General features: G+C 38.3%; 1 protein-coding gene across 1 annotated transcript in view; it reads right to left on the bottom strand.

Annotated features, from left to right (window-relative positions):
• Window positions 1–8,063: 8,063 nt before the first annotated feature.
• Window positions 8,064–23,765, bottom strand: part of LOC133338445 (uncharacterized) — a 45,474-nt gene continuing 29,772 nt past the window's right edge. Inside the window, exons 4-10 of the mRNA XM_061546617.1 lie at window positions 21,383–22,815; window positions 20,956–21,312; window positions 11,772–11,973; window positions 11,539–11,702; window positions 10,937–11,453; window positions 9,233–10,861; window positions 8,064–9,101 (exon numbers count right to left, since the gene is read on the bottom strand). Of these exons, the coding sequence (XP_061402601.1) occupies window positions 8,087–9,101; window positions 9,233–10,861; window positions 10,937–11,453; window positions 11,539–11,702; window positions 11,772–11,973; window positions 20,956–21,312; window positions 21,383–22,815 (5,317 nt within the window). The 3' untranslated portion in view covers window positions 8,064–8,086. The remainder of the gene's footprint in view (window positions 9,102–9,232; window positions 10,862–10,936; window positions 11,454–11,538; window positions 11,703–11,771; window positions 11,974–20,955; window positions 21,313–21,382; window positions 22,816–23,765) is intronic.

Raw genomic sequence — 23,765 nt, 5'->3', positions numbered from 1 at the left:
CAATCTGTGGGCATTTTTATAAACAAAATTGTCGTATTGGTGTTCTGAGAATCCTCAAGCAATTGAAGACAGGGTATTTTATTAAGAATATACCCTGTTTGGTGCACTCTTCGGTCCGAAGATGTGTTTAGTTCATCTTTTTTGTAAAGCAAATATTGAAATTTATGGAATTAGATCTTTATTTTAGTTGAAACTCGGTAAATTTGAAGATTATATTTATTAAGCCAACTATTTAGAATGTTCATGTAGAACAAAATGGCGAGGTATAGATGAACTTGTTGCATCTACTTCGGCGGACATCATAACAACAGCGGGGAATGCAAAGGAAACATATGTTATTTCAGTGGAAAAAACTTTGACGCTCTACATGGATATGGATTTATCAGTTAGACAGTACAGCATGATGAGAAACTCTGTAAATGCAATTCATGAAAATAGATTTCTTAGTAGAGCTAAGAAAAAATTGATTCCAGAAGATATAGAATGAATGTACATCTACAAACAATTTTGGATAATACCGCGAGCAGAATTTTAACTAAGCTAGAAATTTGTCCGAAAAATAATATAACTTCAGAATGTATATGGGGATTTGATGACATGTTGTGGTAATAGCCTCTATAAGAAAAACCAGTGAGCTGAGGAGTACAGTCGGACGGGGCCGACCATACGATACCCTACACTACTACCACAGAACTCAATTGTAGCCTTTAGATCGAATTGAAAAAGCACAAAGATAAGTTTTCGTCCTAAAATTATTATCTGATCATCACCGAAAATTATAGACGTTGTCCTTGGCCATAACTAGAACCTCATGGAACATTTCAAGTAATGGTTTATTAAATAATATCTGAATACGTAAACACCTGTAAATGTTTACGTGTAACTCCCACATCCGATTATATACGACAATATAATTGGTATTAAAGGTCAACCACTCCTCTTGGACATACTATCAACTTCTCGGGTCTATGTCCTTCTGGATTTAATATATACGCTATAGAATACATTTTTTGTCAATGTAGAATATTGGTAAAAAGTTTCAGAATATGCCTACAGGGGCACACAAAAGAAAAAAATTGTAAGCAGCAGGTACCACTAACCTACCTCTTGTTATGGTACCATGGCCCGATCGACTAATTTTTTGTCTCTTGCTTTATAGGCCTAATTAGCAGCAAACTGCCAATTTTCATCAAATTTGGTTGAATATTAACGATTTTATAGGCTAGTGATCTATCCGATCTATCCAATTTTTTGTAATTTACTTGTTAGCCCAACAATAAACAAATATGTTATTTGTTTACATTTACTTTGGAAACCACGAAATTGACAACCCTGTACTTATTCATGGCGGACGTTGCAAGTTCCTCTTTTGTGTACCTATTTATATAAAAGTATAAAAAATAATATGTTTTAAGAAAACAACTTTATAAATTTGATTTCTTTTATATTTATTTTTGGTAAATTTTTATTTTCATATGTATATAGTTATGTATTTTTAATTATTTATTATTATTATATAATTTATGTTTTTTGTTGTATATAATAATGGTATTAAATATATGTAAGTATAATTAATTTTTATCATTATGTTCTTATATGCCAAAAAATTTGTTGTTGTTTTATTTTTATTTTATATAAATATTTTACAAGAAATGCTAAAACACAAAAAAGAAAAAAATAAGAAAAGAAAACTGTTATACGAAAATGCGTTATATCCAGCTATAAGTAAATATGTATATATTTATATACTCATTGATGATTTTTCATATTTTATATTTAAATAAATTAATTTTATATTTAAACGGCTATTTATAATCGTATCGCATTTGAAAATTTTGTTTGCACTTGATTTTCATTATTATTTTTAATTTTCCGGGGGGAAAAACAAAATTAAATAATAATCAAAACATTATTTTTTTATAAACAAGGGATGGGGCAACGATTCCTAAAAAAAACATCCACTGTGCTAAGCAAAGAAAAATAACAACAAGTAAAAGTTCGGTCTGTGCGAACTTTTTATACCCTCCACCACCTAGAGTGCATTTCTGGAATGCAAATTATTTAAATCCTCTGGAAAAATCATGTTCCAATTACAGACAAGCTATAGTCACTACTATGGCAGACCTTTAAAATACTGACAATGGGGCGCTACCCATATAAGGGGGCTGTATATATATGTGTGTCATTCTTCAAGAACCCTTTGCAGAAAATTACGGACACTAGTCGGCGCCGTTATATGGTATCTATATATGAACTTTCAATAGAAGATTTCACACCCCATAAAAACTGTAAAATCAAATCAGATCCCATTCGGTCAAAAATTGTACACGAACACCCAAAAATACAATAATACAATGGAGGTTACCATTATATGGGGACTGACAGAAAACATGGACCAATATTGATCAAATTTGATCAGAGCTCTATTTCGATATTTTATACACCAAAAATCGGGAGGACCAAATTGCAGAAAAACAGCTACAAAGTACTAAAAGTGAGTTGGGACAATTATTTATTGGTTATGTCAAAATATAGGCACTGGAAATTTATACTTTTGCGGGACGTTTTTTTACCAACGAAGTGCACGTAATACAAAAATATGGTCACTTCGGCTGGAAAATCGGTCTAGGACCATGAAAAATATTTATAATGAGACTAATTTTTTATGGGGTCTAATAACCAAATTTGTAAGAAATTTTGTAACCTTTTTTTTGTCCAACTCTATTGAAATTTTGATATATAGGTTGGAGAAAAAACATCCAGGCCGGTTGTCGAAAATGTCGATAGAATCGGAGAAATGATCGAAGTTCATCGGCATGTTAGCATTTGTAATATTGCCCAGAAGCCACCAATTAACATAAAAATAGGATGGATCGAACTTCCATCTGCGAAGCCTTGGCCAAACGGAATGAGATAGACCCATTTCTCCCTTGCAGATGAGAAATGGATCACATACGATAACCCTGTTCGAAAACGACTGTGGTCAAAGAGCGGTGAAGCACCTTAAACGGTGGCCAAACCAGGACTAACGGCTAGGAAGGTTCTGATATGCATTTGGTGGGACTGGAAGGGGATTATTTATTATGAGTTGGTTCCATATGGCCAAACGCTTAAATTTTGATCTCTACTGTCCACAAGTGGACCGTTTAATGTAAAAAAATTGGAGAATTGTGAAAATCGACTATGTACTAGAGTTTTTTGCAAATAGAGCGCAGGACTTTTATGAGAAAGGCATTACACAACAAAACGGTGCAAATCGGACATTCCGAAGCATGTTAAATAAAGTCCTATAGTTCATATAAAACAATGGATTTCTTTTTCCCCAACCTAATAAACTTCCGACAATTCAGTGGTATTTTATATGGGGTTATACTAAAATGTGGATCGATATTGGAAATTTTTAGTATGAAGGCTTGTTGTTGTGGATAAAATCGCGGGAAGTTGTGTCTAAAATCCACCAAATTCCGGAAATTGGGCCGTACTGTTTTATGGGAAAAAATAAGAACTGTCTAGGCATGTATTATAAAAATATTGAAATTAACTTTTATGAGAATACAAATTATACATTTATTTTATTTTTCTTTGCTATAGCACAGTGTAATTTTTTAAATTCATTTTAGCATTAAATATAAATGATATTTAAAGAAGGTGGATAGGGAATAATTTTAGACAAACATATATATGTATTTGTTTTTTTTTCTGTTATAAATTCCATTTCGATTATTATTTTCTAAATAGATTTTTTAATTACACTTACAATATTATAATTTTTTTGTTATATACAATGTTAACACTTTTCAACATTTAGAAAAGAGAAAACATTTCGACGACACGACACGACTTGGCACAATTTTTTTTGTCTTATAAAAGAATAAATTAGTTTTTCAATTTGTTTTTCGTTTTTTTTTCTTGTATACATAAATATATATTCATACATATATTATTAATATTTATAATTACTAGAGGCTATTACTAAATTATAATTATTATTATTATTATTTTAAATTAATATTTTATGTATTTATTTTGTTTTTTGTTTTCTATATATGATATTTTACAATAATACATAAACTATGTATGTATGTCTATGTTTGATTGATACACAACACAATGATTTAATCAGTGAGGAAAAAAAAACTAAGTTTAAACGGAAAATCGATAGAGACATATCGGCTATTACATGTCTTTAGCCATCCGTTCACATTTGGAACCGTTGACTAGTCTTATGAAAAAATATGAGGAACTAAAATTTGTTTTGCTTATGTTTGCTAAGAAAATTTACTAAATTATTTTTAATATTTTTATGGCTAATAAAAATAATAACATAAAACATTATTTTAAAACACATTGTTGCTGTTTTATTATTTGTTGACTAGTGTAATTTCTTTTCCTTGTTTTTTGCTATTGCAATACAGTGTAATTGCTAAGAAATTAGAGAATACAAAATTATTTTTTTTAAATAAATATATTAGTTAACAGTTATACAAAGTATTGCACTATAATATCGTGGATAGAGAAATTTAAGATTGGGCAAGGATATTTAATTTATTTACATTGAGAATTGTAAGAACAGACATTAATTTTGAATAACATATTTATTTTTACCAATTTCGAAAATAATTTTGGGAATATAAATATGTACATATATCAGCCTTCAAAACCCTTTATATCAAAGTACAGTTTCATCAATGGAAAAATGCAGTTGAAGCCTTCAAAATGCCAAAATGGCTTCGGTACCTTTATTTGAGGGCTAAACCAATATTGGTTGACGTAGGGGATGATAGAAACCAAGTAACGGCTCTCTTTTATCTCAAAAGTGGATACTGACCTCCGTGAGTTGTAACCAGGTGTAGCTACTTTGAACACCCGTTGAAATTGTGAGCTAATATGTGCTGCGAGTTTATCCATAAAAACTATAAACAATTGGTTGAGGTATCGGGTTAGTTGCCCACACTTGGAAAACCCCATCTACTATGAAAAAGCTATGAAAAAGAAAACCAAACCCCCCTAATATTGACGTCACCGCAAACGTATAAAGGACCACGATATGTGAATCTGCCCTTAGAATGTGCGTACGTTGTACAGAACAGGTACAGTTTTCGCTTGGGCGGATGTCCTCAAGAAGTTCTAAGCCGATATTATTGGCTTACAGGAAATGCGATGGAAAGGGACAAGCGTAAGTAAATCTGATGATTACGCCCTGTATTATAGCTGCCATTAAACGAGAAATAGACTTGGCTGCGGATTTTTGGTTAACAGGATTCGGATTCGGAGAATGAGCGGATTTTGGTTTGCGCCCATTCTCCGACCGATGACAAAGATTAGCAGACCAATAACATATTTTAGCGAGCGCCTAGAAACAGCATATGACCGCTGACCTGACCATGACGCTAAAAATTCTACTAGGAGATTATAATGCAAAATTGAAAGGGAAAATATTTTTTTTGTCCAACCGTCGGAAGGAATTCATCCAGTGTTTTAGACGTTCGATCGATCCGACCAGCAATGGTTCGCACTCGCACTGCAAAGACCACCATCAATAAACGTCCTAACAGACGTCGCATTTTTAAAGGATCAGTAAACATGTCATTCTACAACCGATTTTTTTCCTATATCAATTTCACATAAATTTGGGGACTTTGGTGCACCATTTACCTTAAATCGTCCTTGGGCCACATGAATGAGCTGTGCCAAATTTCATCCAATTCGAATAATAAATGCGACCTGTACTTTGTTCACAATTTAACATTGACAGACAGACAGACGGACATGCATAAATCGACTTAGAAAGTGATTCTATGCATATTCCTAAAAGGAACCATGTGTCTATCTCGTTTCCTTTTGCCTGTTGCAAACATATGCACAAAGACATAATACCCTGTACCACAGTGTGGTGAAGGGTATAAATAGGATCGATCGAATTTCTATCTGCGAAGCCTTGGCCAAACGGAATGAGATATACCCATTTCTTAAACGTTTGGTGACTGGAGATAAGAACTGGATCACATACGACAACCCTGTAGGAAAACGATCGTGGTCAAAGAGCGGCGAAGCACCTCAAATGGTGGCCAAACCAGGACATACAGCCAGGAAGGTTCTGCTATGCATTTGGTGGGACTGGAAGGGAATTATTTATAATAAGTTGCTTCCATATGGCCAAACGCTAAATTCTGATCTCTACTGTCAACAACTGGACCGTTTGATGATAGCAATTGACCAGAAACGGCCAGAATTGGCCAACCGGAGAGGTGTCGTGGACAACGCTAGGCAACACACATCTACAGTGACTCGCCAGAATCTTCCGGAGCTTGGTTGGGAAGTTTTAATGCATCCGCCATATAATCCGGACTTGGCACCAAACGATTACCATCTTTTTGTTGTATTGCAAAATTTCTTTAATGATAAAAACTGATATCTAAGGAGAATCGACTACTAGAGTTTTTTTGCAAATGGAGATCAGGACTTCTCGAGAGAGGCGTTATGAAGATAGCTTTAAAACGGCAACAAATCATACAACAAAACGGTTAGCCCAAAACGGACATTCCGAAGCATGTTAAATAATGCCCTATAGTTTATATAAAAATAATGGATTTATTTTCCCCAACCTAATATTATTGGATCTTATCAATACGGCTTCAGATTTGGGAAATCGACACTGCGACTAATCCTGGAAAAGACACACGAAAGACACATCGATACATTTCACCTTTTTGTCGGCCATAAAGACGCACTCGAAAGCCAATCCACTAAGAGGTGTTTAAAGCCATGACTGCGCCCGGCATTCTTGTAAAATTAATACGGTAATGCAGGATAACTTTAACTGGTACAAGTTCAGTAGTTAAAGTCGGAAAGGACCTCTCCGAGGTCTTCAACACCAATCGAGGATTCAGACAGATTCAGGTGACAGCAAAGGTCGAGAAGACCAAGTTTATGGTATCAACGCGCAAGACGTCCAGTAGACTCGGATCAACTGTGGAACTTGAAAACACAGTTTTGAGGTAGCCCACGATTTTATATACCTCGGCCCGCCATAAAAAATAATGACATCAGTTTTCAGATACGGAGAAGGATAGTGTCGTCCAACATATGCTACAATGGTTTGAGTAAGCAATTCAAAAGCAGGGTCACGTTTCGCCAGACCAAACTCACACTCTACAAGACGCTGATATTACCCGTGCTGTTGTATGGATCTGAAGCATGGGTACTTGCAGAAGATCTATGGGCCGATCTGCGTCGATGTGAATATCGACGTCGAATGAACCATGAGAGGTGCCATCATTTCTCGGACATCGACATTGTCAGACGTATCGAGCTGCAGCTAGGATATGCTGTGAGAATGGATGAGGATGCCCAAGCTCACAAGGCATTTACAAGCAAGCCAACTGATGGTTCACACAGAAGGACAATGCCATGAATTCGATGGAAAGATCAATACACCATTTCGAAATAAAGTCTTTCAAATTAGAAAAGCTGCGTACAAGACCCCAGCTAAGTAAGTAAACCAATATTAGACCCAAACCGTTTGAAAAACGTGCACAAATCACGAACAATGGAGATACCGCTATATGGGAGCCTGTCCAAAGTCCCCAAATCCCATAATATATATATATATATATATATATAAGATCTCAGATGAATATTTCGAGGTGTTACAAACGGAATGACAAATTTTATATACACTCCACTTGCGGTGGCGGTTAAACAAAAGATTCACCATCAGTAGTGATTAACCTATTTGAGATCAGTTGAAAATATATTTTGTCTTAGGAAACATTTTATTGTACCTATCGATCGGACAGACGTTCATAATTTAGATCCGAAGCTATGTATGAACAAACTGAGATGATCGAACCTTAATAAACATCATTACAGACTCATTCCCGTAACATGCGCAAAATTCCATGGTGATATGAAATCTTTGACACAATTCGGTGTCTTGAGTCAATCGCCATCTTGATAGCATAGATATGGTCTCGTGCAACGACATCTGCTTTAATATGTCAAAGAAAAAAACCAAGCAACCCTTTTCTATACAAGCCCTCTCAATGTAAATATTTTTTTCGACAAACTGAATTTATATCCTTAACTAATAATAGGCCGGGAATGGATGATAATTCGAAGGATTGGAAGCATGATGATTTGCTGATGGCAGCACAGGGGCTCTAACACCCGGATGATAATTACTCGATGCCACTTGATGATAGGCACCAAAACCACGGGCAGCCATATGACGATTTTGTGCAGATTCGCCGAGAAGTCGTGATTGATCCGGTCCACCCAATAAACGATTGTTTTGTTCCATCAATAAATGAGCTGTGGGATCGACAAGCAAACGATGTTGATCGGCAGCATTTGATGCGGCCAAAATACGATGCTGTTCAACGGTTGAAAGCAACCGATGATGTTCTAAACTTTCCCGACTTTGATGTTGCATTTGCGATGAGAGGAACGAACGATTGTTGCCCACCGACATATTGGTGTTGGGTGTCAGATCCAATGAGGCCATACGCAGCATATCATGATGTGGATGATTGTAGGGTAATTGTGGTGGTGATGGGACCACATAATTTGCGGTGCGACTTAAATCCACCGAAGTAGCCTGATCATGATCCTGTTCATTCAGTTGATCGGACAGCATACTGTGCATGGCCGATTGATGTTGCTGCATAGCCAATTGGCTAGGGTGTTCTTGTTGCTGATGTTGAGCAGCCGCTGAAGCACCCGTCGACGCCGAATGATGTTGTTGACTTTGTTGGGATTGTTGATTTTGTTCTCGTTCCGAGAGTATATCATAGATGTGATGATGATAACGACCAATACCGGGTAAATTAGCTGAGCTATTACTGGGCAGTTGGAAATTGTGATGATAATTTGAGGCGCTGACATTGGATCGCGATGACATGTCCAGGCCTTGTAAATCGGAAATGTCATTAGAGCTGGCAGCAACACTGGCCGCTGAATTGGTATTACGATATTCCGACGGTGAGTCCATATTTTGATTGTTGTATTTTAAAGCTGTTTGATTGGCCAGACTTTCGTATTTCGAATACATTAAATCCATTTGGGTTTGGGGGAATTTCATGCGCATATCTTGACCGACACTGGAAGGAAAGAAGAGGTTAAGTTAGTATTTGAAGTTAAACAGAGGTGAATAGACCCTGAAAAAATTATTTTAAAAGTCTACGCATATGAAAACCTTTCGAAGAATTATCTTGGATCTCCCAGTACTCACCTATTTTGCGGCATTATACTATTCTCCTCATCACTGGACAAATGATGATGATTATGATGCCCCGTTGCCAAAACATGACGTCGATCTGTTTCCGAATCCGACCGCTGTTTGTGACGCATAACATCTCCATTATTGAAATTATAACGTGGTATGGAAGGAGATGATGCCGGCGATATAAGTTCATGTTCGGGATAGACACTACCCACACTCGGAGCATTACGGCGATGTACCAAAGCGGCAGGTAGAGGAGATGATGCTGATATGTTGTTGTTACTACTATTACCACCGGTACTATTGGCACTGCTATTGCTGCCCGCTGTACCAGGACCACCTGGTGTGCCACCATTCGACCCAGGCTGATTGCCCCCGCCACCTCCACCAAACATTCCATAATCTCGGCCCGGTGATATGGGTTGTGGCGTTGGTGGTGTTCGATGTTGAGCCGCTGCTGGAAATGCTTCCGCCTCATTGACTGAAGAGTTGCCCATATGCTGCCCCCGGGGCGTTGACCCGGCATCTACATCTACATCATTTTGATTACTACGCGGATTCGTTGGTGTCGAAGCACTTGGCGATATGTCACAGGAGTTGAGATTATTGCCGGCATTCGGAAACATTGGCAGTGGTGGAATTTGCATCGGAAAGTTATTGAGATTCTTCATCATTTTCAATTCACTCTCCAGGTTGTCCATGGGGTTGTGGGAGCCGGCGAACCGATTCGGTTCCGCATCAACATGCGAACTCATGGGGCTGTCGGTGTTGATGTTACTCTCGGTGGGGACTTTCATGTCATTGTTATCATTGTCGATCATATTGCCGACCGAATTGAGGGCTGCCTCTACCAGCATACTGGCCGAGGAAGAGGATCCGGTGGCTGTGCCGCTCAGTCTTGCATTTGCATTGTTGTAAAAAGAACTCATAAAGGCTTGGGATTGGGTTAGGGAATTCATGGACATTTGATCGGTATCATCCTGACTGTTGTTGCCGGTGTGACCTCCGCCGCCAGCAGCACCTGTTAAACCGGTGCCATTGCCATTATTGGATGCCACTGAGGCAGCAGCATTATTGGCCGCCTCATTATTTTGGCCACTGTGGTGATGGAATTGTGACATCTGATTATTGGCTGCAGCAGCAGCGGCGGCGGCCGCGGCAGCAGCTGCTGCATTATTCGATTCCACCACATCCAAGAAGGATGTGTTCTCATCCTCCTCTCGCGTATTCGAGCCGTGATGATTGTGATGTGTGGGATTAGCGGAGTTAATGAGTCGCGACAAGAAGTCACGATTCGAACCCATTAACTTGTTGGGATCATCGGCATTACTTTGAGGCACAGCGAAGGGTGGCAACGGCATATCATTGTCTCCCGCCATGCCACATTGATTGGCAGTGCTGTTCATGACCGATGCTGACATGTCACCCACCGCACAGTCACGATTCAAATGGCGATCATCACCGCTAATCCACTTCTTGCTGCCTTTACTCACAACCAAATTTTGACCCATGGCATTCATGCCCGGATGATGGCGATAACCGTTATTGTCATGGCCCATATGGGGTGCAACCGGATGACCGCCATGATGACTTTGATCATCGTCGTCGTCATCCTCCTCATCATCGTCTTCGTCGTGGCTCATGTTGCCTCCGTGATGTTGTTGTTGCTGCTGCTGATGATGGTGCTGCTGTTGTTGTTGCTCTTGGTGTTGCTGTTGCTGTTGTTGTTGCAAATGATGATGCGCACCCATACCCATATGTGTTGGATTCAATCCCGACATCATATGCATTTTATTGGTGGCATCTTCATTGGCCGCTCCTGTCATGGCGGAGACGGCAGCTGCAGCCGCCACCACTTGTTGTACTTGTTGTTGGGCCGTTAAACGTTGAGCAGTGGTGGTCAGGAATGTCTCCACCAAACTAAGTTGAGCATTTTGTTTGCGTCGCATTTGTTCCAAATGTTCCTGCTCCTGCTGCTCCATGAGATGATAATCTTTCGGCTTACGGCCACGCTTACGCGGTGGTGGCTTCTCACCAAAGATACTGGAAATTTTGGAGGACAACAGCGAAAGGTTTGGCTCGTTACGACACAAATCTTTAATGGATTTGCCTGATTTTTTGATGGCCTCGAAAATGTTATCATCGGAAAATTCCGCATCACTTTGGATGCTGGAACTCATAACAGAATTTTGATCCTCCAAACTTTTACGTCTTCGGCGTGGGGCTTGTTCTACAAAGAAAATTGATTGTGGATATTGAGGTTAGTAAAATGTTAGTGCGGGTAAATGTGGTGGCTTTCCCCTTGCCAAACTCACCGAGGAAATCAACTTTCATACCACCCGAATAGGCATCAAAGGTATAGGCCACACTGCGTTCAATTTTCGGCATTTGTTCCTGGGTATAGTTGTGTACCTTTTTATAGTGGAACTGCAGACATTGTTTGGTGGTGAAAGCGGCATTACATTCCGGCTCGGCACATCTGGAAAACAATGAGATATGCATTATATAAATAATATTTTTTAAAGCTTTGAACCTCCCCCTGACTTACTTAAATGGCCTCACACCCGAATGTGTCAACATGTGTATCTTCAAATTGCTACGATTCTGGAATAGCTTCTGACATCTGGGACAGCTGACCACGGTCGAGTTACGACTGTGCACCTCCTTGGTGTGACGCTGCAGTGCTGCTCGGGAGCCTAGAAGTTTGGAACATAATTTACACTGAAAATCTCGTAAAGAATCAGCCATATCTAAAATGAAAATTTTGGAATGAAGAAAATGAAATTTTGGATTTGTGGTGGTGATTTTGGTGTGGAACGAAATCAAAAACAACTCAAAACTCAAGGCTCAAGGTCACCAACAAATTATATTCACTGCTTGGACGACCAAGACATATCAAGTTGTAGAGCAGGCTGTTAAGGCGGGTTAGTTTCATTGCAGTTAGTTATTTCAAATGCAGGGTTAGTAGACGTTTTTTTGTTATTATATCAGCAGCTATATTAGTTTTTTTTGGGAATAATTAATTTTCTTATGTCATATAAATAATGGTTTCATGCGGTATTAAAATATGAATCTAAACTTAAGGACCTAAACCTATGTAAATATGGATTCCCGTAAAATATATCTCAGATCCATCCTGCGTAACGTGAACTGAAAGCAAACAATATATACCCTCCTACAGAGAACTACAAAAATACCGTTAAAGTCATGTCTTGAAACATATCTAAAGCCAAATTGGTTGCGAAATATGGCTTTAACCTACTACTACCAGGGAGAAGCGTGGAGTTATTCTAGGTATTGAGATTTCATTAAAAATTTAAAATATAGAAATATCGGAGTAATGGAAATTGAATTCTTCATTAAGTCCCTAGTAGTTGTGGTTGTAGTTATCTTTCAGATTTGGGAAGTGCCCATAATTATATTGGTGTGATAGTCTGTGACATGTCACCATTTCACTCTATATGCACTGAGGCGACGTCCTGATCTCAGTTGTCCCAAAACAAATCTAGTTTATGTTTTATGCTGCTTTGAATTGGAGCTTGGACCGTGAACTTCGTTGCGAATATTTTTATAATTTTTGTGTATTGCATACAACGCCAATACCAATACTATCTCAACACCATCAGAAGGGTGTGGACTAGCAAAAATTTAGAGGTTTTCTAGATCCAAAGATATCACTTCCCCATAATGTCTACTTATCAGTAATCCTGCAGATTCCTATTGGATACCGTTTGTCTTGATCATGATTTTAATAGCTGTGATAAGCGTTCATTACATATGCAGTCTGTCGAATGTGACACTAAGATCCGTGGGGTAATTGGAAGTCTGAATTTTGAACACTCTTGTTATACAGGAATGTAAGATTACCGATGTTCAGCTTGTGGCTCTTGATTTCATAGCATATATTTTCACGATCCTCGTATCGGAAATGTTTGGAAAAGCAATAACGAATGACAGACTTCCTTGGGGATCTGCAGCTTCTCTCTACGTGCATTGGAATTCCGGCTGTCGTCCAGAAATATCTAAGAAAATGTACAGCGGCTAGATCATTGGAATACCCTTAAATGTGTTTAAATCTCCGACTAATATGCGGTTATGGATATTTGCAGTTCTCTATCATACGTAAGTTTGAACCGTCGGTTTCGGACTTGTCACTTCTGTGTGGTTGAATGAGACAGCATCCTGTTAATTGCTTATACATGGTTCAACAGCGATTTATCCAATGTATTTTAACCCATACGGATCTTGCAATACTTTGGATTTTCAGATTGAATTTCACGATTGTGAAAAGAGGTAGATTCAATAGGTCTATAGCTTTTGTAGGTTTCGGTCCGGATAATTACATAAATTCAAACAATTCAGGTCCTTGGAATACCCTTAAATGTGTTTAACTCTCCGACTAATATGCGGTGAAAGATATTTCAACCTTTTTTACCATTGGAAGCTAACAACAAATTCCGAACTTTGGAATTTTTTCATGATTTCCATAGAGATTCCTTGGATCCAAGCTACTCTGAAGATACATGTATCGATCTTCGTGTCTTCTTAGGCGGTTGAAATATCTCGAATATAACTTTCTAGAATGTGCCATAGTGCCATTTTCTGTGGTAGAAGTCCGATAGTCCTTTTGGCAAAGTTCAAGAGTTATGACTAACCATTTACAGGGTCTGGTACCGATGTTGTAATACTTCAGATTTTCTAACCATATTTTATGATTACTTCCTCACAATATTCTGTTTAGTTTCATTGTCAGACCTGGTTCATGTCTCTGACCTTAAGAACATATCTTAAGACGATTTCGATAAAGTTCTCTATCCCACGTAAGTTGATCTATGAACTGTCGGTTTCGGACTTGTCATTTCAGTGCTGTTGAATGAGACAGCACCCAGTTTATTGCTTATGCATGGTTCAACAGCAAATTATCCAATGGATTTTAACCCGTATGGACCTTGCAACTCTTCAGATAACTCTTTCTCCGCTTCTGTTCGATGATTAAACTATTGAATTTCACGATTTGACAAGAGGTAGCCTCTATAGCTTTTTAGCTTTTGTATAGTATTTGTAGGATTCGGACCGGATAATTTCCGAAATTCAAAGAATTCCGTTGCTGCATACCGATATCGATCTATTTTCGACAATCAGAACAAAACCATGGTCCGAAGTTTTATCGACCAAAATATTCCACTGGTGGGGTTTTTACTCGGGTTAAATATTTGTCATAACCACTTAACATGCAGAAAATCGGGAATTTGCATATGAGTCTTTTATTTTGAAAGTAATAACAATCTAATAACAAATTCCAAACTTGGGAATTTGTTCATGATTTCCATACAGATTTCTTTGGCCCAAGCTACTCTGCAGATACATGTATCGATCTTCGTGTCTTCTTAAACAAACATTTGTTGAAATATTTCGAATATCAATTTGGATCTAGAATCTTTAGTGCCCTTTTCTGTGGTAGAAGTCCTATCATCTTTTTCGCAAAGTTCGACAGTTATGACTAACCATTTACAAGGTCTGGTACCGATTTTGCTCAGATTTTCTAATCATATTTTATGATTATTTCCTCCCAATAATTTGTTGACTTTTATTGTTAGATCTCTGACTTTAAAAACATATCTTAAGGCGATGTCGATTAAGTTCTCTATCGCACGTAAATTGATCTATGAATCGACGGTTTCGGACTTGTCACTTTTCAACATTTTTTTTTTACCATTGGGAGCTAATAATAAATTCCGAACTTTGAAATGTTTTCATGATCTCCATAGAGATTCCTTGGGTCCAAGCTACTCTGAAGATACATGTATCGATCTTCGTGTCTTCTTAAGCAGTTGAAATATCTCGAATGCCACTTTGATCTAGAATCTTTAGTGTCATTTTCTGTGGTAGAAGTCCGAACATCCTTTTCGCAAAGTTTAAGAGTTATGACTAACCATTTACAGGGTCTGGTACCGGTGTTGTAATACTTCAGATTTTCTAACCATATTTTTGATTATTTCCTCACAATAATCTGTTGATTTTCATTGTCAGATCTCTGACTTTAAGGACATATCTTAAGGCGATGTCGATAAAGTTCTCTATCGCACGTAAGTTGATCTATGAACCGTCGGTTTCGGATTTGTCACTTCAGTGCCGTTGAATGGTTCGACAGCGATTTATCCAATGTATTTTAACCCGTAGGGATCTTGTAACATTTCAGATTTTCTAACTCCTTTCTCCGCTTTAGTTCGACGATTAAACTATTGAATTTCACGATTGTGACTAGAGGTAGCTCTATAGCTTTTGTATAGTATTTGTAGGATTCGGACCGGTTAATTTCAGAAATTCAAAGAATTCCGTTGCTGCATACCGATATCGATCTATTTTCGACAATCAGAACAAAACCATGGTCCGAAGTTTGTATCGGACCAAAATATCCCACTGGTGGGGTTTTTACTCGGGTTAAATATTTGTCATAACCACTTAACATGCAGAAAATCGGGACTCTGCATATGAGTCTTTTATTTTGAAAGTAGGTACTGATATTTTAGGTTCTGATATAAATATTTGTTTTCTAGAAAAGTTTAAAAAACAAATTCTATTAAGGGCACAAAGTCACAAACAAAATTAATACCGCTTAACAATATTTTTGAAACAAATCAAAACTAAAACGATTCATATATGGAATGGACCAGGGAAGAACCCGGGGGGGGGGGGGGGCGGCCCGGGGGGACCGGCTTCACCGAAATGATTTTTTTCACAGTAAATTTATGTTTGCAACAGCGAATTTGTATACCCTTCACCACGCTGTGGTACAGGGTATTATGTCTTTGTGCATATGTTTGTAACAGGCAAAAGGAAACGAGATAGACACATGGTTCCTTTTGAGAATATGCATAGAATCACTTTCTGAGTCAATTTATGCATGTCCGTCCGTCCGTCCGCCCGTCCACCCGTCTGTAGATGTTAAATTGTAAACAAAGTACAGGTCGCATTTATGATCCGATTTGGTTGAAATTTGGCAAAGCTCACTTTTTTGGCCCAAGGACGAGCCCCATTGAAATTGGTGAAAATCTGTTCAGATTTAGATATAGCTCCCATATATATTTTCGTCCGATATAGGCACCAAAGTCCCTATATATCTCTCGATTTGCACGAAATTTGGCATAGAGTACTGAATTAACCCTAAAATGATGTGTGTTAAGTTTCGAGAAAATCGGTTCAGATTTAGATATAGCTCTCATATATATTTTCGTCCGATTTAAGGTAAATGGTGCATCAAAGTCCTTATATATCTTTAGATTTGCACGAAATTTGGTATAGCGCACGGAGTTGAGTCTAGAATTACATATGTTAAGTTTCCTGAAAATCGGTTCAGATTTAGATATAGCTCCCAAATATAGTTTTGTCCGATTTTACGTAAATGGTGCACCAAAGTCCCTATATATCTTTCGATTTCACGAAACTTGCATGGTCTACTATGTTAAGTCTAGAATGATGAATGATGATGAACCTGAAAATCGGTTCAGATTTTAATATAGCTCACGTATATATTTTCGTCCGATTTGAATGTAAATGTTGCACCTAAATCCCTATATATCTTTGGATTTCCACCATGTTTGGCATAGCGTACTAAATTGAGTCTAGAATGAGAAGTGTTAAGTTTCGAGAATATCGGTTCAAATTTAGACATAGGTCCCACATATATATTTTAGTAAATGGTGCACCAAACTCCTAATGTTTGTCCGATTGCCACGAAATTTTGCACAACGTAGCATATATATTTCGAACGGGTGTCTGATTGAGATAATATTTTTAACAGTGCGGCATACTGAGTCGCGTGTATCATTTTGGAAATCGATTTATTTCCTTAAATCTGATTGAAATTAAATTTAGCATAGGTTGACATGACATGAAATTGTTAGGATACATATATACAATACACATATAGTGGTGAAGGGTATCATATAGTCGGCCCAGTCCGACTTTGCTACTTTCCTTACTGGTTTCATTTTGTACTACCGGGCCCCCCCCCCGAAATGAAATCCTGTGTACGTTGCTGGTTAAAATAGGGAAGCTTCGATATGTAGATATCACATCACATACAGAACAGGGATCTATATGGACAATTTTCGGCATTTAGCGTGTATATTTAATTCTAAATAGGGTTCTATCGCGACATGGCATTTAGGGCGGCAAAATTATATGAGGCCTTTCCTGAATATTTCTGTCCACTGAGAATATACTAGGAACTGAAGCTAAAACCTTTAAAATATCTACGACAATGAGTATTGCTAAATTTGACAAATGTCTTGTTATTTCCAATTAAATGTGGGCTATTAAATATTCTAAACATATAATTAATTTAAATAAATTAAATTGAAAAACAAATAGCACAAATTAAAATACATAATGCTGAGTGTATACAAATTAATAAAAACTAATGTCAATATACCCTTAAATAAAAACAACAACAAAATATGAATTAATATAAAAAAAAATTATAACGGTCATTGTGTTAGTGTGTACTAAATGAAATGATTGCAATTAATTAATGCCGAATTGTCTAAATGAATGGATGAATGACTGAATGGATATGCCAATGTTTTTCTTTTTTTCTAAATGAGTTATCAATGAATGGTGGTTATCAATGGCTTATCAATTGTTAGTTAGTTTAGTTATTTAGTTAGTAATAATAGTAAATACTAATATTAATTTACAAGTTAGTTATTAGTACAAATACACACATACATATATACAGAAATAAATATCAATGAATATTATTGTATTAAATTACAGCAACGCCAATATTTCATATTCATTTAAACGCATACGCACACACAGACACAAATGCAATAATTGTTATTCTTATTACGAACATTTGCAAATTACTTAATTACAAATTTGAATAAACACACACACCCTTCTACAATAGACCGTATGTAATTTGATATCATTGTTTCGGTAGGAATGAGTCTTGATTGGTTTAAATTATTTCCAAGAATTTTATATTCCATATTAGTTTTAATATTTAGGAAAGGGTATTTGTAAGGGGTGGCGTAGGGGATGATATATACCAAGCAACGGCTCTGATTGGTTTTAGTATGGCGAAGCCCATGCTTATCTTGGTCCCTCTTTCATCTCACTTTTGGACCTTGACATCCCTCCTGTGTCAACTGGGGTAGCTATTTCCTTCATCACCCGAGGAAATAGTGAGCTGATATGTGCGCGAGTTCACCCATAAGAACTATAAAAAATGAGTTGAGGCGTCGGGTTAGTTGCCCACACACGGAAAACCCCTCCTAATGTTGATGACCCCCGCAGATGAATAAAGGACTACGATCTGCACTTGGAATATGCATCTACTGTAGTCTCCTGATTGACTCCAGTAGATGAGGGAATTGCTATAATCCGTATAGCAGCGAAGTTTTTTTACATCAGTCTTATTTGGCCCATGCTCCGACCGAAGATAAAGATGAACAGACCAAAGATATTTTTTACGAGCGCCTAGAAGCTGCATATGACCGCTGCCCTAGCCATGACATTAAAATTCTAGGAGATTTTAATGCAAAAATCGGAAGGGAAAATATCTTTGGTCCCACGGTCGGAAAATTCAGCCTTCATAAGGAAACATCCGACAACGGCATGAGGTTGATTGACTTCGCGGCAGCAAAAAACATGGTAGGTAGTAGCACCAGATTCAAGCATCTCGATATACACAAGACCACCTGGATCTCTCCTGATCAAGTATCCAGTGTTTTAGATGTCTGATCGATCCGCTACGCACTCGTCTTAATGTTGCAGCAAAGATGCGATATAATACAACACGGAAATTCGACGTCGAAAAGCTGCAATAACAATAGGTAGCCGAGGCCTACTCCGCTCAACTTACCCATCTGCTTGAAGAAAGCACTTCTTGTCCCGATAATAGTATAGAAGCACAATGGCAAAGAATTGCTTCCTACAAACTGCAGCAAAAAGAACAATTGGGTACCAAAACCACCACCATGAAACCCATGGTACGATCAGGAGTGTCGTAATGCTACTGATGAGAAAAACGCAGCGTATAGGGCAACCCTGCAGACAGTAGCAACACGTAACGTGATGGAGAATTATCGGGAGAAAAGGAGAGAGGAGGAACGTATTTTCAGAAAAAAGAAGAAAGAACAAGAAAAACGTGAGCGTGGGCAAATCGAGATGTACAGGAGTCAGAACGAAGTCCGGAAATTTTACCAACAAGTAAAACACCAAACCGAAGGCTTTGGTGCAGGCACATCCTCCTGTAGAGATGAAGAAGGAAACCTGGTGATAGATACAGACATCGTGTTGAGGATTTGGAAGGAGCATTTTGTAAAGCTTTTGGTATCAAACAATGACGGTGAAGAAGATACCCCACAACCAATAAGATATGACGGTGTAGAGTGTATACCACCCAGCTAATATGAGGTGAGAATAGCAATTAATCAGCAGAAGAACAATAAAGTAGCAGGAGGCGATGGGTTGCCAGCCAAACAATTCAAGATTGGTGGTCAGATGCTGGCCAGGGGCATCTGCTGGTGATTAGTACAATTTGGCTAGAGGAATGCATGCCCAATGATTGGAACCTCAGCATCCTGCGTCCCGTGCAAAAAAGGAGACAAGACGATATGTGCCATCTATAGAGGAATAAGACTACTTCCCATCGCATATAAAGTGCTATGCCGTAGGTCAGGTTGCTTATATGTAGGCCATGCCCTAACTTGGCTAAATATAGTAAATTGGTTGCCTCCCAAGAAACCTTAATATTACATTACAGCCTCTTCGATTGTAAAATGGCTCGGAACTATCAAAATACCTAAACATGGACGTATATATATTGCAAGTTTTTTTGGCTTGAAAATGCGCCAGGAGTATATTCATACTCATATTTATATTGGACATTTTTCTATAAGGAAGTTTTTCGTCATACATGAAGCCGGGATGCCAAATTAAAGGCCGTCAAAACTCTAAAAAATTGGCGGACTACAACAAAATGTATAAGTGTATTAAACATTTCTGGCTAAGATTTTTTGTTGCACACCAACAATTCAGAATGCAAAGTATAGTTATTTCGGTTCGGAAAATGCGCCATTGGACGGAACTTTTATGGATCCATATTGAAAATGTTCCGCACCCTCCAGGAAACAGGAAAGTCAAATTAAAGCCACTTCGGTGACTTCAAAATACAGAAAATATGGGGCCTATACAAAACCGTGTGCCCATATATCCTAATTTTCAATACAAGGAAATACATAAAAAGTTGTTTTGTGATTTAAGCAAGCAGACGGACATGGCAAAGAATTTTATTCTGATAAAAATATATATTTAGGATTCTCCGGTGAATATTTCGGACAATATATATATATATAACGTCAACGATCACATTTTCATAATCTAAGATATACTCACATACACACACATATATTCAATATATTCTATTCCCAAAAATGAACTCATCTATTACAACTACATATTCATAAGTGGTTCGGTGCGTGGTCATTCAGAATGCATTCGATATCTCATTAACTACAATTTAATGCTGAATTTATGCTGTGCGTGCGTCATACAATCATACATACAATAATATTCATAGAGTTGTTGCTGTAATTGTTCTTGTTATACAAATTGTGAGTAGTAGTAGTTGCTGGTTATTCTTGTTGTTGTTGTTGCAGATTTTCTTATTGATGATGCGTTTAGATGACGAACAAATTGCAATGTTGCTCTTAAAATCTTACCACTGTGCATTCGTCGGATATGGGCTTTGAGTTTTTGCGGTCGATAGAATTTGCGACCGCAAAAATCACAAATAGGCCGTGTACGATTCGGATTGGCCACACAGCCATAGGTTCGATGCATATCCAAATAGCTGATGCGTAAAAAGAACTTGTTGCAGAATTGGCACTGATGTGCCCCCTTGCCATCGTGTTTTTCGGCGGCGTGTTTCATGATGTTGTCTTTACCGAGAACGGCTTCACCGCAAACTTTGCAATGATATTTGCGTATTGTCAAGCTCATTGTCGGGTCGTGGAATATCGAACAATGGGTGCGATAGTAGAGCGGATGATCAAATTTCAAATTGCAGCCACCACAATCTGAAAGGGAGAGGAAGAAAGAAAATTTTAAATATTTTAAAATCCATATAGGTGTCATATAGCCACTTACTTGTCTTCTCCGACCAATGTTTCTTACGCCACATGGTATTGCAGTCATCACTCCAGTACAACAGTTCCATGCCATTTTTCAAATCTCTACAGGTGACAAAATATGCCTGCGACTCTATAAAGACCAAATTAACATTCCGCTCCTCGTAGGTTGGTGCAGGTCGTATGTAACGCAACCAATTCGATGAATTGGGATTATCACACAGCAGGAATTGCGATTTCTCAGCTCCAGCTTCGCAGATTTCAAAAATCCATTTCATATCGCTGGCCTCTCGAATTTCCGTTGCCTGTACTGATTGTCCACGCAGTGGACCCAATTTGGTGAAGGCCCTAACTTCAGTGCGACAAAACACTCCCGTTACATGTGGTTCCACATTATGCAATTCAAATTCCGCAGGCACCGAAGCTTCGGCGAATGTTATCAGTGGTTTCGTTTCAAGCTCCGACAGTTGTGACGAATCATCCATATCCTCATCATCATCTCCATGCAATTGTTTGGCTTGACGTTGAGCATCCGCCTTGAGTTTAGCCAAAGCTTCCAGATTTTTCCTTTCCAACCATTCCGCCAAGTCCACAGCATCCGTAACGGTACCAATGGCCGTACGCAACGGACACACCTTATAATCATGGGCAATGGAACACTCTCGGCATGACTGGTGCGAACGGAATGCTATATCCAATTCATCTTCTTCTTCGACGAAATTCTGCTCATTTTTCATTTCTCGTGCCAATGTTTCTTCGTCCGGTTCGTCATCTTCTTCGTCATCATCACTACCCTCCAACCCAGCACCGCAGTCTTCATATTCGTCCAAATACGAAGCAGGTGGTGGTGGATTCATATTTTTCGCTCCACCCTTTTTACCCTTGACACGTACATGGAAATTGCCATTGGGACCATTATTCAGACTATCAATCGTCTCCCCTGTCATAGAAGCTGTACCAGCATCTTCGTCGTCGTCCTCCTCATCATCCCCGAAGCCATCGCCTTTCTTCAAACACAAGGCCAGCGATTCTTTGGATGCCGACTTTTCTTCCATTTCACTTTTGATTTTCTCCGCAATACGACAATCCAAAACTTCGGGCACTGCATCACCTGTTGCATTCTCAGCACCAGCTCCGGCTCCCGCTGCAGCTAATTGTTTCTTAGCTTTCAAAGCAAAATTGGAAAAGTTTTTCAATTTGTTGAGGCCATTCAGGTTATCATTGAACTGCACTCGTTTCCGGTATTTACGTTTTGTTGGTGGTGGTGCAACATCACCGGCCAAGCTGGGTGCTTTACTGCTGCCGGGGCCTGGTGTTGTGGCGCTAATATTGGGGCCATTCTCACCCGTTTGACTGTTGCTACCAAAATCTTTGGCACTTAGATTGGGTTCCAATTTAAAATTGCTATCGAATGATTTGGTTGGTGTTGTCGATGTCGATGGTGGTGGTAAACTGGAAAGGGAGAGAGAAAAGTAGAGAAGGAGAGATTAGAAGTCTGTAAGAGTTTCCGAAAGTAATGCTGAATTTATAAAGTTTAATAAAGGGGTTCGGCTGCGCTCGAGTTTAATTTTTGTTGCAACGCCCCGTAGATTTTTTTGGCATAGTCCTCATTTTCGGTGTTTGGAAGGCTTAAGTCTAAATGTCTGAGTAGGAAGCAGGGATGGACCAACATTTGTATGTCCTTTACCAAAGGTACATAAAATAACTATCCTATCCTACCAAAAATTGGAGGATATTTATAAGGAATGTCAATCATAAAGGCTGTCAATTTCGGCAACCCCTTACTTATTACATCAGACCCTGGTTTTTCTTGATTGATTCTCATACGATGTATTTTACATTTCTGGGCATAGATGTATAGGAGTGTGTTCGATTATACAAACACTTAAATGCATCATATCTTTCTAATTTGTAGGGTGTTCTGATTTTTCTTTGCCCAATTTCTCTTTTCGCCCTTAAGGATTGGAAAAGTAAAATGCGTGTGCTGCTCAAATATACGCAGGTGAACAAGTGTGAATATTGGCGTACACCCTCCCCAAGCTTAGTGTTTGCTTTCCCGCCTGCATTGAGAGCAGAAATTCATACACACACAAATGGATTTTTCTTCTCTAAAAGGAGGGTAGTTCTGTTTTTGCCGTTGTCTTGCAAACAAAAAGGTTATAAGGCACAGCATGTTGCTGAACGTATTTTCTCTTAAGGACACTTGGTCGCACTACTTCTACTACTGCACCCCACCCACCTCCTTAAGTAAAATATAAGATTTTTGTTATGATTTTTAAGAGAGAGAAACAGAATGTGTTCGGTACACATTTGTTCTACGAGTGGATTTTATTGTTTGCAGTTGCGTTTTCCTTTATTCCTTCTTTGACTTACTTAGTATTATTGTTTTTTCACATTTCATT

Source organism: Musca vetustissima, unplaced genomic scaffold, assembly GCF_032173495.1.
Source record: "Musca vetustissima isolate MV318-11 ecotype Yass unplaced genomic scaffold, APGP_CSIRO_Mvet_v1 utg38649, whole genome shotgun sequence".
Lineage (NCBI taxonomy): Eukaryota > Metazoa > Arthropoda > Insecta > Diptera > Muscidae > Musca > Musca vetustissima.
This window is presented reverse-complemented; position numbering and strand designations above follow the sequence as displayed.